Genomic DNA, 13,601 nt, shown 5'->3' with positions numbered 1-13,601 from the left:
ACGATGTTGAGATATACTTGAAAGAGATGAAAACTAGGAAGAACAGATGCCTACTCTCGCTGCAAAAAAATTTGATTGTGATGCCAAATCTTGGTGAAGAACCATGTTGTAGGAGTATGAAGTTGTTGGTTACACCAATCTTATGATTTAGGAGGTCATAAAAGAGGAATGAAAGATTTGTTCCTGAAAACCAACAGTTTAATACACCATAGTCCTACGTCGAATGTTTGTATGCGCTGATGAAATAAGTATAGTGACTAAAGAAGATTAAATCTTCCGGTTTCGTTTGGTTTGCATTATTCTTGAGTAAATGTTGAATTCAAAATATGAAAGGTCCAAGGTGTTAACGCATTTATAGAAAGTTAACGCATTATTCTTGTTGATAGAAAGTTAGTCGAAGACTTGCAAGGCTTTAATGGTAAGGGAAAATAAAATGATATATTTGACGATAATAAAGAAAGAGTGAGTTAGCATATGAACCATTATTCCCTACGTCCTAAATACAAATTTAGGGGATATTTTATTTGAAAAGATACACACCTTTGTCCTAAATTATTAAGTCTTAGATATGCAACAGTAGACGCCAAAGCATCTAAGAAACACAGTAAATATGGGTAAAGTTGATACAAAAAATGATATTTTCATTTGGGAAAATTGCAAAAAAAAAAAAAAAGCATATGATAGTAGATGGACAGCGACAATACAAGCACTCAAACTTTTTGTTTACGATTTGAATTCATACATGCTTTTGTGAAGAAAAAATATACTGATCCAGAAGTGAAGTAATTCAAATATCAATTTTTATTAAATAAATAAACTGATAAAAGAAATTCATGATCATAAAATCTTGTGTTCACTTTTTCTATCTGTTAGCCATTCAATTTTGTAAAAAAAATCAATATTGAGATCATATTAATATACTGGAAAGCTAATAAGTTTTCTTATACTCATGAAAGTAACTTCCTCAAATAATCTAAGGATATGAAGTGCAAAATAAGTAGTGAAAATTAAGATCTAAGAAATATAAATCATCACCGGAAAACTTCCTAACAAATCTCTACACCTTCAACTGGTTCAGGAATCTTGAGCAAACAAACTTCTTTAAACGGGTCATATCGAAGGTTTTTTAGTTACTGACTCATTGGCCTTTTCGACTTCAGTTCTAAAATTCGTATCTCCAATTGCCTTTTTAATAGAAGTTTCTTCGCTCATAAAAATCTTATGATCTACACTACAAATTAAAATGCTAAATGGGGAAATAATTGAAGAGCGAGAAGGTGAAAAAGAAGAAGTCGAAATAAGTAGATGGGATATTACTTAGAGTTATGATGACCAAAACTTCAAAGAAAATGAAGTGGAAGATTAAAAGACTAACTAGAGACAAAATATAGAAAGGAACTGAAAATCTGGAATACAACTTTTGTTGTTTTACTCTTTCTAAATATCAAGTTGTTCTTAATGAGTTGGGTTAAAAATTCGACTAATTATTATTAGATTAATACCAACTTTTTTCTCGTTTATGTTTCGTACATATTATAGTTACCTGTGTTGGGATATCCATACAATTTATTGTGTTCTTCTCCAATAGCATTAGGTAGTGTTCAAGTTAAAAAACGGAATAAACAATTTGCATGCTAATAGAAAGCTAAATATACCATAACGTTCATGTATCATACCGAACTCGGATATTACGTAGTATTTTTGAATTTTGTCACGTCCAGAAAACCACATAACAAAAGGTATCATATTATTGAGCTGCAGAGGGGAAGTTTTTAGAAATGACAAAATGACAAAATAGGGCCATCCGATTGTATATGCAGAATCCCTTTATCCATAAATTATTTATAATGTCTAAATTTTCCTCGATTATTAGAGTTGATGAAAATAATTAGTTTAGTTAATTAAGTGCTATGGATTAGATTATATCAATGAAAATGATCAATAGCTAGATTTAGAAAATCAAAGGTTTTTTCTTTTTCCAGTTTATGGCTGGGAATTCATAAACTCCTAGGCCCTAGCTGAAAACAAAACAACGAGGAGTTTATGAGTTCCCAGCCGTATAATTTCTCTACGGCTGAGAACTACCAAATGTAAATTAGAAAAAATTACAAAATAAATAAATTTAAACTTTTATTTGAAATTGCTAGGACGTACGAGCTAGCCGTAAACAAGCCTAAAGTCAAGAAATTCTAATATCGATCAAGAATCTGGTTTTCATTACATATTCTAGGGTGAGAAAAATACCTATACGGCTATGATTTTTTTCTTTAGATTATCATACGGTTAGAAATTCTTCATTTTCCGGTCGTGATAAATTGATAATATCCAATTTATGGCTAGGAGTTCACCAATTCCCATCAATAATTTCAAAACATCTTACTTACGACTGGGTCCATGAATTTTTAGTTGTAATCTTCATCCATTCGTAGCCCTAAGTAGTTCAGAAACAGAAATCTGAATCCAATTTTCATCAAATCTAACAATATTTAAGCGATCTAAAGAAAGAAAAATGATAGGTTTTTCGAATCTTACCTAATAGATGTTATTGTACGAGGATTTATTGATGTTTGAACTTCCTGTCAATCACAAGATGAATTGATTTTAGGTTTTATTTTTATTATTAAATAATTATTAAATTTTATGTTTAGTTACGAAGAAAGGACAGTTTGGACATTTGATATGAGGTAGGTATCCCTGTATCCATGTTCTGGACATTTGAATCCTATGAAGCCTTCAAAACTTTTCCTTTACAGACCAATAATAAGGTTCAACGTAAAATCATTCTGAATCATTTAGCCCTAATAAATCATAAAAACACTTACATGATGCAATACTCATCGGGTTGGAATATACCCAAACATCCCAAAATAATCGGAGGTTAGGTAACAAAACAAAATAGGTCATTTGGAAGTAGAATCCAAATGCTTTTACTTAGTTAAGACTGATCTTACTTGTTTATTGTTAATCTTATTTAATCGGGAGATTTCTCACTTATTTTCTAAATTTACTTTTTAACTTTTATCATTTATTTTTCTATTTTTTTCAAACATTTTTTTTACTTTTTTAATTTATTTATTTTTGGTTTTGCTCTTGTTCAATCGTCGTCATGGTTCTAACTCCTAAGGTATCGCACCATGACGATTGTTTTAATGTCGTTACGGTGGTGCGCAAAAATCGTCATGATTGAAATAACAGATAATGACGATTTTTCAACCATTTAAATTCTCCGGAAAAAAGTTGAAATATCGTCAAGGTTGAAACTTAGAACTAAAAAGACTGTTAAGGAAAAAACTTGACACATTCTAGATTGAAATATGGAAAACAATCGTCATGGTCCTAAAATATTAACCATGAATTATTCTTGTGTTGTCATGGTCAACTAAAACACCATTAAATATCTTTGACTATTTATTTTATAAAAATTGTCATGGTTGAAATTTAAAATTATGACGACCGTTACGGTAAAAACTTAATCCATTTTTTTTAAAATATTGAAAAACTCGTCATTGTCCTAAGATATTGTCTATATCAACAATAGTCATGGTATTATTGTCAAATCATTAAATCTATTGCAAAAGAATAATCGTCGTGGTTAACCAACATACAGTGAAACCGGTTTATAATAGCATGAGAAAAAGTAAAAAATTAAAACAACAAGGTTTTCCCTATTTCCTAACCCCACTTTTCCTATGTCCTATCCCCATAAAATCCCATCCCCAATTGTACTATGTAACACCCAAATGAATTTTCACATTTCCTAAATGCTGCCTTTGACTTTTTATTTACACCTAAAACTAAAATTACCCCTACAACTAACGTCCACCATCCAAACCACTTCTTCTTCTCCATCTCATCTCCACCACCGGCCTGCCCCCATCATTGATCATCTTTTCTATTATTTTTTGGTCATATTCCGACCTTGTATAAGAGAAGATCCCTCCCAAACAACTTAGGAATTGTTGTAACAAAACCTAAGTAAACCTTAAACCTAATTTTTTTATTTTTGAAAGCGTGATTGTATATGACTATAATGTGATTAATGTGTAACATGTCAACAGTCGAGCGATCACAATGATGGCTGAGAGTGCTGCTGTTTATGATGACTCCTCTAAGAATCCAGTACAGAGAGGATAATGTATACTTACAGGTGATATTAAACCATAGTGAAGTTTCCCCATATCTTGGCCAACCTAATTCGTTCAGCGAGTGTATTTAAGCCCGTAATAACTTGTGTCTTCAGTGATTCAAATCCAAGGATTTACATGTTAATGGTTTTCTTTTTAATGGAAAGGGAAAGTTTCGTAACGAAGAAGGAGATAAACAGGATTGAGGATAGTCATGGTCAGATTTAATTTGACCTTTGGGATGGTAAATAGGAAAAAACAAAATCAAAAAGTGTATTGATTTCACGAGTGATAGGGATGTGAAATAAGAAAAATAGGATGGGAAATAAGGAAAACCAACAACAAATAGTTTTTTAAACGTTTAATATAAAATACACATTAAAATAAAATAGTGAAGGACACGTGCCACAAAACCTAGGGTAGAGGGGTAATGAGGTAACTCTACCACTTTTACACCCCTTATCACACCATTTTGGTAGGGGATAATATCCATAGCCCCAGTTAGTTCGAGTATATCCAATCCGGCGAGTAATGTAATAAGATCATATAGAATGCAATTAACATGGTTAAGACAGCAAAGTGCGGAAATCTTCCTGAACAGCTACATAGTTACACCTGAGGGCTGAGTCTTTGACAACTGAATGGTTTACTTGCCTCCACTTTTGTACATACCATTGATGATGCTCTGATATACAAAATAATTATCGAGTTAGTATTGACTTGTTAACTACTAATACATGAAATCTCGTTTTACAAGATTGACGTGAATGAGCAGTTTGAAACCTCTAGGTTTAGAAAAGATTCAAGCTAGGGTTATATATTACTCATTCGTTCGAGTGTTAACTGTTCGGGTGTTCCAAAACTTAAGCAGGCAAATACGTCAGTTTTATACATTGAGATGAAATGAGTTCAGCATAGTGGATAAAAGCACTATAAATCTTTTCAGATGCAACCATGAACTGATGCTATTCAAACAAGCACAAGAGATTGCCGATATAAAAAAAGAAAAACAGAAATACAAGAGATGTAACCTGATAGTATTTGAGCATCTGAGGCCTCTTCTTCTTGTAAGTAGGAGTAAGAAGATCACGCTCCATGCCAAATGGAACTGGGTCTAAGTGGACAGCTTTAAGAAACTCGAAACCTTTTAACTGTGGAATAGCGTCAAAAAGCTTGGATAGGTGAGTGAGTTTTCATGTTGTATACGGTAATTAAGTAGCGTGATTTCACTTTTATGAATATCCAAGGAGCAAAAGACAAAGAACAAAACCTTCTTTTCTTTTCCAATTTTGCTAAGTTCACCGATGATGAATTCTTTGGCCTTTGAATTCCCACAGACTATATAGAAATCCCCTTCTACTCCATTGTCTTCTGCCCAACGCTCAAGTGCTTGCTTGTTGGGGTTGACAACAGCAATAAGGAAAGCCTCAAAGCTGTTACCATATACCCATATCTGAAACACACAATAGTAAGTCATATTGGTTTTTCATTTTTGTTGAACGTACCTGAAACGGTATGAACTGATGGGTTTCTCATATAAGAAATGACAATAGGTTTTTGACCTTAGTAACACAAAAATTTCTTTTAAATTGATATCATCTATGTTATTTAAAACTATTTATCTCGTTGTTACTGCGTTGGTCATACTAATTTCGACCAACAGCCTCAAAAACACAGTACTGGAACACACTTACTATGTGAGCTAAAAATAAGAAAAGAGCTCATAAGAAAATGGAAATCATTCTCTCTTATGAATATTTTTCTTTGTTTCTCTCTGAAAGATCTTAGTGATAGAACATACCGAGTCAATAGCAGAAACAAGCCCGTAAATATTCTCTAAGTTCTCGACCGCAACATATTCTCCTTGTGAAAGCTTAAAAATGTTTTTCTTCCTGTCAATGATTTTCATGCTACCATTTGGCTGCCACTCACCAACATCCCCTGATTAGATATATATCACCATGAGCACGCATGATAAAGAGTGCAAGTTCAGAGAGAGGACTTATACACTACTTGAAAGTGAACGCGGTGACGAACAAACCTGTGTGGAACCATCCATCAACCACAACCTCTTTGGTGAGGTCTTCTCGTTTGAAGTATCCTTGGAACACGGGTTTCCCCCGCACACATATTTCTCCACGTGGTGTGCTCGAAAGAGCATCATACCTCATTTCAGGGATGGATTCCAAACATACATCGACATTTGGTACAGGAGGTCCAACTGTCCCAAGCATAGATATTTCATTTGGAATTGAAACAAAAGTTCCAGCACATGTTTCGGTCAGACCTGTGTCAATGAAAAAATGAAACAATCCCTGCATAGGACTTCAGGAAACCTATCTGAAATAAATCCGAGATGCGGAAAAGCTGCCAAAAATGTGGGTGGAACAGTATTGCACAACTAAACTCGAAAAGTTTATCTCAAACAAATATTTTGCTTCTCTGAAATGATTATAAACGAATACTAGGAATCGTGTTTCTAATCAAGTACTGACCATAGAGCATAGAATTACCTATGCATATATCCAAATGTACCTATGCATATATCCAAATGACTGCTTTTACGAAGCAAACACACACACGCACAACAGCAACAAAGAAAAGACAATGAAATAAAAACATGGCGTACCATATCCTTGAACGACATGAGCACATGTCACCACTCGTAGAAAAGATTCGACATGTGCTGCAAGTGGCGCTGCTCCAGATAAAATAAGTCGAACGTTTCCTCCTAATCGTTGCTTTACCTAAAGAAAACAGCGAGAGTATTAAGGTAAGAAACAGGTTTCAGATAGTTCCCGTAACTTTGAGAGAACCTGGTTTAGATAACATCGCAGACCTTACTAAAGACAATCTTGTCACATATGGGAGCTGCTGCTTCATGTTTATTTCCTTTCATCATGCTACTTAGTTTTCTGCAACATATCAAGATGAAATAATTCTGAAACTTAGAATGGAAAAGGTGATGAAAATATTCGAAGTAAAAACACAGAATTGTATCATACAGAAAAAAATGTCAGTTGCAAAACCTTACTTCCTACAAGTACTATTAAGGAATACTTTCGGCTACTCACAAATGTAATACAGATTCCATGATAAAATGAGGAAATTTCAGTCACCATTTTTAGAAAGATCATAAAACACATGCCTTGATAAAATATTCAGGAAGATAGTGAAGTTAACTCCAATGCTGTGATAGGGGCCTAAAGCCGTATATCATAATGACATCCAGGTATTATAATAGACTTGTTAGCTGGACATTGGGCATTTTTATGGATCGAGCAAAAGTTCTTGTAATCCATCTTCAAGAATCAAGAGGATTATAAATAATATATATGACACAACAGCACAGCACAGAAGTTAACTTACAACGAGTATGCAATGTCAAATAACTTATGCTTCAAGAAACCTCCGGAAGCAATTTTTTCTGTCAAACCTGAAAACATGAGCAGTATTTATTTCTCATTTCGTTGCAAGCTACAGGAATCAGAAAGATGGAAAAACAGATCTGAGTACCAATCCAACATGCACTTCAATTAATCTAAAGCTCCTCAAAATGCAAGGATTGAAAGTTCTCACTTTAGAATAAATGAATTTCACAATTTGAGTTTGTGATACAAGTGATTGCTAGAAATCTCAGGAGATTCACTGGATCAAGCATCAATGCAATGGCCTGAAATTGTTGTTTGTTTGTCTCTTACTTGCTGGCACATAACGCGGCCATACTACATTTATTCCCAAACAGAACCAACTTATGTGCAAGTAGTGCTCAACTGTTTGGACATGAGAGCTAGTCTTAAACATTAAAGATCTACAGGTGCAAGCATCAATGTTAATAATGACAAAAAAATTGTTGTCTATTTGATCTTCCTAGTTAGGCTCTTTAACCCCTAATATATTTAACCATAGATCTCCTTCAAACAATTTGAGCTTTAGAGTAACAGTTCAGACAGTGAAACTGAAGAAAGTTGACTAAATGGGATGCGAGATAACATTTACTTGGCTGGTTTTCCAGATAAAGAGCAAAGACGGGATTAGTCACGCCTAGACTGATCTTTTGTAAATGGGTACACAGTTAAACCTCTTATGCAGCGTCTGAGCCATGAGTTCACTTCCTCAAATTGGATTAAAAAAAAGATGTGGAGATTCTGTATGCTAGCATAGAAAAGGCATAATAGAAATTACCCGAATAAATCCGATCTAGCACACGTGGAACAGCACAGAAAATACTTGGCTTTAGCTCCCCAATGTCTTCGATCAACAATTTGACATCCTGAAAATGCAGCCAGGTTAAAATATCTAATTTGAAAAGGACTCTCTTCAATAAGGTTACAACTAGCACGACTCATTGAAGAACGAAGATAGGAGATTCAACATTAATATTTTTCCTACCCCACGCCAAAATCCAATTGCAGCACCGTGGTGAATAAGCAACTCTTCAATCACTCGATCAAATATGTGTGCCAGAGGGAGATACGAAATGAAAACATCCTTGTGTGACATCTGCATAAAATTTCCAGGAAGAATGAAAATAAAGACATGTATCACAGTAAAAGAAACTCTTAAAAAAAAAAAAACTTCTAGTTTCAGCAAATGTCGAGTAATTTTTTTTTCAGGCTCTCATACTTTTTCAAAGCAAACATGAGTCATAAGAGATAATCATTATGATTAATTGCCTGTGAAACCTAGACCCTAAATTGCAAGGTTAACTGACAATTTCTCCTTCCAAACAAGATGTAAATATAACAAATGAAGAAGGAAAAAGGGCCGATGAAAAAAGAACAGACACTTTGCACCATGTTCAAATCAAGCTAGAATGCTTGTTTACCAGATCATAAGACTGCTCAACGCAAATGCAATGAGTAAGTCTTCAGTAGTCCGCAATTCCATGACTCCGTAGATGTTAAAAATAATTAGAGATGACTTTTTGATTAATGAAAAATGATGCCTTTACCTCCTCATTGGTGGACTTTAATAGTAGTTTCGTACCAGCTATATAGGAAACAATGCTATCGTTGGTAATCATTACTCCCTTGGGATCTCCAGTAGTTCCACTAGTATACATTATTGTAGATATGTCAGTTTTTGTGGTCACTGGAAGTTCACATTCCTTGTTCACTCCCTGCAGATAAGACAAATATGCAAAAGTTATATATATCCCATGTGTGAAGCACAAAGAAATGGTGCATTTCTTTACATGAGAAACGTAAAAATGCCAAGAAATGGTAGTTTGAAACACGTGAATTAGACCTAAACCACTCATTTAGTATGTGACCAACTAGCACTGGCCAATTACTCGAATTAGAACAACTAGAACGAAAAGAGAGGAAAAAAAACAGCCATAGATTTGTAACATCTTCCTGAACTTTCTTTCCTATACTGGTGACGAGAAGGGGATTCATTTACTCCTCGAATAATGAATGACCTTTACTTAAGTTAAAACCTTATATCTGGAGCTGGAACTGGATAAGCCAGAGCAGTACAAGTCACCAGGTTGGGAGATTCAAATCACTCGAGCGGAAAATGAAAAGTCTGAAGTCAAGACAGATATATAGCTAACAATACGGAAAATATATAATATATATACGAAAACCTTGCAAAAACTAACTTTTATGATCTGGTCAGTTCACATTACAATAAGTTGTGGTAGAAATTTATGGATCGAGGAGGTATAAAGAAACTCGATGCTCAGAAACTTGTTCAAGACCGCAGAACTAAATCGATTAGGCCCTATGGAAGGCATTTAGCTAATTTAAAATGGAATTGATGTATGTTAATTATCCATCAAAATGAAAGACTCCCCCTTTTGAGAAGTATGGCACAAAGCATGAGTTGGAACAAGTTTATAAAATTAGCTTCAAAGAGTAGAATGTACCAGATGTAAGAATTCATCCCAAGTATACAATGTCAAGCCAAAATTTTCAGCCGCTTCTTTTTGTTCAGGTTTAACCTTGCCAAAGCTCACAATTGCTGCACAAAGACATGATTCATCAATAGCTTCTACCACCAAGACGAGACGCTTAAAACAGACATGATAATAGGCAGTAAAAGAACTTACTTTTGACATATTCACTTGTATTGGGAAAAGTTTTTAGCACCTGAAAAGAGGAAAGAACTGGTAAAAACGAATAACCATTTTTCTAAAGCATACATATCTGTATATGTACTGAATGCCAATGTACCTCAGAAATCTTTGTTTCTTCCACAAACACTATTGAAACCTCAGCATGGCACAGAATAAATTCCACAGCTTCGGCACCTTAAAATGAGCAAGAAACTCCAATTAACATCACTTGAGACCTCAAAGCAGAATGTAAATGTACTTATATTGTTATATGTTGGCAAGGAAACAGATTTTGATTGCATGCAAGTTTAGGAATTGTAACCCACTTAAAACATCAAATTTCTTGATAGCGAAATCCAATCGCGGGAAGTCTAGGATGATGCCGATGATAGGAATTGATCCAAAAACAGAAATAAATGCAAATTCGAACAAAAGGTTGCTTACCAAGTGTGTCATACAATGGAACACAGTAGATCCCATGAGCATTGCAAGCCTACAAAAAAAAAATCGCGGGCATTAGTTACAGCAGATCAAGATGTTAAGATAAAAAGTTAACTTTAAAGCTATCCTCATCAAAGAGCACAAACCATACGCAGTTGTATACCGCATATTAATTAGAAAACAAAATTTGGCTAGTTTCATAAAAGCAAACCGATACCTCCATGCTTATAACCCACTCTGGACAATTGATGCCATAAATACCGCAACGTCCCCCCTGATTTGATACAAGTAGAAGAGTCAAACACAAATTCTATGCAATTAGTAAAGACCACGTGAAGCAATTTAGATTTTTTTTTTTGAAGCAGCCAGAAACTAATTATAATATGTAATAGTGAAATCAGCAGAAACAGGAATCTGAAACTGAATTAAGTAGGCGGATTCACAGATATGATATCCACTTATACAGTGGAAACTTCCCACTGATAAAGACCAGGATACAGACAACATAAACAATTAATCAAGAAAATAAATAAAACAGATAAAAGGCTAAATTATGTCAACAATTACTAAGACACGTTATTTGTCTTGTAACATTATGTAAACTTCTCTCAAATGTCAACTAACTTGACTTCGATAATCATTAAGAGAACTAAGACATCAGCAGAATCCCCCAGATCAGTAAACTTCAATGAACAAAAATACTTGTGGACCTTTATGTGCGAAGGTAGTACAACCAACTATAGGCATCAACAGGATATTCTCTGAAGTGCATTAATCTAGAATCCTTACAGATCTTATTCTGTATCCTCAGACAAGCTAGCAACATTTTTATGATGACATACATGTCTGCCTAAAACCAAATTGGGCTTCTAAGGAAAATTTACCAGGAAGAAAAAAAGAGAGTATATATAAGCTTAAATGAGGAAAGAGATTGTAGAGGAATTGCTATTTCAAGAACTTAAATGCAATAGATAGAGTTCAGGAAACCAACCTTCTCAACACCACAACTGCGAATGGCAAACCCAACTTTCATAACAATGTCGTACACTTCCTTATAAGTTAGCCACACATATTTACCTGGCTGCAAAGAAACAGGAACAATAAATACTAACAATGGCGCCAAGTACAAGTTATATTATATTTGGAAAAAACTACACTTGTACCAAGCAAATTACAACTATATATTTTCTGAGACGCACCTCTCCATCCACGATTTCACGACGACCAAGCATCCGGTTATCAGGATACTTCGCAACAGAAATGCTGTTACAGATACCAAACTGTTAAAGTCTGCGGGCATCCAACTCAAAACCAATTGCAATGAGTGGAGCGGCCCTTCCATATTATATTTAAGTTAATTAAGCGGATTATAGCGATGTGGGACTATTTGTCCTTTCACACAAACCCATGGTTATCCACATAATTAAACAAACAAACTGATTCTGGCGTAAGCAGTACGCTAGCAATTCAACATCAAGATATCAAAAGATTCCCAACATATGCTGCTATGCCATAGAAGCCTGGTAAATTACAAAATACTGTCAACATTCCATAAATATAGATCGCTAACAAAATAGTGTTACTCTTGGGTAACACTAAAATTTTGCTCACAACTTCAGTTCATTCTACAATAACCCAGTTACTTCAATAGCACTCTTTTTCTTTTTTTATCATATAATCATTCTCTACCTTTTCGTGAAATAATCTAGAAGTCAGCAAGTCTGATTCAATATCAAAGTTTTTTTGGTATGAATTATGGGTATCAACAATATTCACGATTCTAATGGAGAGGCATCTGTTATTTCTCTTAATAACAACTTCTTCAAATGATGTAATGAGATGAAGTATAGAAAAGAAAAGAAAAACACAGTAAGAATTCAAAAACATTAAAAATGAAAAATCCTCACCGGAAAATGTCCCAACAACTCTCTAAACCTTCAGCTGGTTCAGGAAATCCATCTTTAGCGAACAAACTTCTATAAACAGGTCCCATCGAAGGTTTTCCATTTACAGATTCCTTGGCCTTTTCGACTTCAACTATGAACTTCTTATCTCCCATTGTACGTTTTCTTATGTGAATTTTTTTGCTCTTCAAATTCTTATGATCTAACACAGCAATATCGAAACACTGGAATGGAACTATTTGTAGTGCAAGAAAGAAGAAGATGCTAAGATAATTAGAAATGGGAGCACGAAGTAGATAGATTTTGGTGACCAGAAGTAGAAGAATTCCAATTGACTAAATAGAGAGAGAGGGAGCGCTGGAGGGAAATTAAAAAAATTCGAAATACTACGACGACTTTCCGTATAACTCGTATATTAACTTAAAATAAACTTTCGAAACAGGATCCAGCGAAAGGTACGGATACTACACATGAACAGGTTGATGAATGTATGTTTAAGTAAGCCAGTAGAAGTCAATACATGACAGCTGGAAAAAGTGAGGTCGATAAGGTCGCTAATCCAATCTCACCCAAAGTTGGTCATCTCACTTTTAATGGGCCGGTCCGCGAGTTATAACCCCAAAGGGGTTATAACCCATTTACAAAAAACTCATCCAAACAAAAGTGATACAAAAACCCCAAATATCATAAACTGTCTAAACTACCCTCCCCTAATTCAACCCAAAAGAAACTGAGAAAGAAAACGACCCACAAAATTTCTTAAAACCTCCGCTCCTGTTCGTTCAAAATCAATCTGTTCGTTCAGAAATCAATCCGCTCCTGTATTCGTTCAATCCATCAATCTGCTCATCCCTAAGCCAAAATCGTTCAAAATCAATCTGTATTCGTCATCATCTTCTCGATTTTACCTTCTTCTCTTATTATATGGTTGCGTACTTCAACCACTGCTACAAAATCTGACCTAATTTTTCAACCACAAATGGCGAAGAAACAAAATCAACAGGCGAAAAAGAAAGATGAAAAGCCAAAGAAAATAGCGAAACAATCTGCTAAAGGTAAGAAATCGAA

At 34.5% G+C, this 13,601-nt stretch overlaps 1 protein-coding gene across 1 annotated transcript; it reads right to left on the bottom strand.

Annotated features, from left to right (window-relative positions):
- Positions 1-4,424: 4,424 nt before the first annotated feature.
- On the bottom strand, positions 4,425-12,986 carry LOC113302567 (long chain acyl-CoA synthetase 4-like). The gene is made up of 19 exons (XM_026551498.1): positions 12,537-12,986; positions 11,829-11,892; positions 11,621-11,710; positions 10,847-10,903; positions 10,633-10,681; positions 10,307-10,383; positions 10,183-10,222; positions 10,000-10,094; positions 9,079-9,246; positions 8,517-8,627; positions 8,310-8,397; positions 7,494-7,560; positions 6,964-7,039; positions 6,754-6,871; positions 6,166-6,411; positions 5,926-6,065; positions 5,395-5,577; positions 5,156-5,275; positions 4,425-4,809 (listed from the first exon to the last, which is right to left on the bottom strand). Exons 1-19 carry the CDS (start codon positions 12,686-12,688, stop codon positions 4,771-4,773), a joined length of 1,980 nt encoding a protein of 659 aa, XP_026407283.1. The 5' UTR covers positions 12,689-12,986; the 3' UTR covers positions 4,425-4,770.
- Between the last annotated feature and the right edge of the window lie 615 nt (positions 12,987-13,601).

Source organism: Papaver somniferum, chromosome 8, assembly GCF_003573695.1.
Source record: "Papaver somniferum cultivar HN1 chromosome 8, ASM357369v1, whole genome shotgun sequence".
Lineage (NCBI taxonomy): Eukaryota > Viridiplantae > Streptophyta > Magnoliopsida > Ranunculales > Papaveraceae > Papaver > Papaver somniferum.
This window is presented reverse-complemented; position numbering and strand designations above follow the sequence as displayed.

What these genes read in the sequence shown, in the direction of transcription:
- LOC113302567 (XM_026551498.1), bottom strand. Translation starts at nt 12,688, where the DNA reads ATGGGAGATAAGAAGTTCATAGTTGAAGTCGAAAAGGCCAAGGAATCT. An exon ending in TTTGACATTGCATACTCGTT is followed by an intron (nt 7,040 to 7,493) that starts GTAAGTTAACTT and finishes GATATGTTGCAG; the next exon opens with AAAACTAAGTAGCATGATGA. An exon ending in AGATGCTCAAATACTATCAG is followed by an intron (nt 4,810 to 5,155) that starts GTTACATCTCTT and finishes TTTGTATATCAG; the next exon opens with AGCATCATCAATGGTATGTA.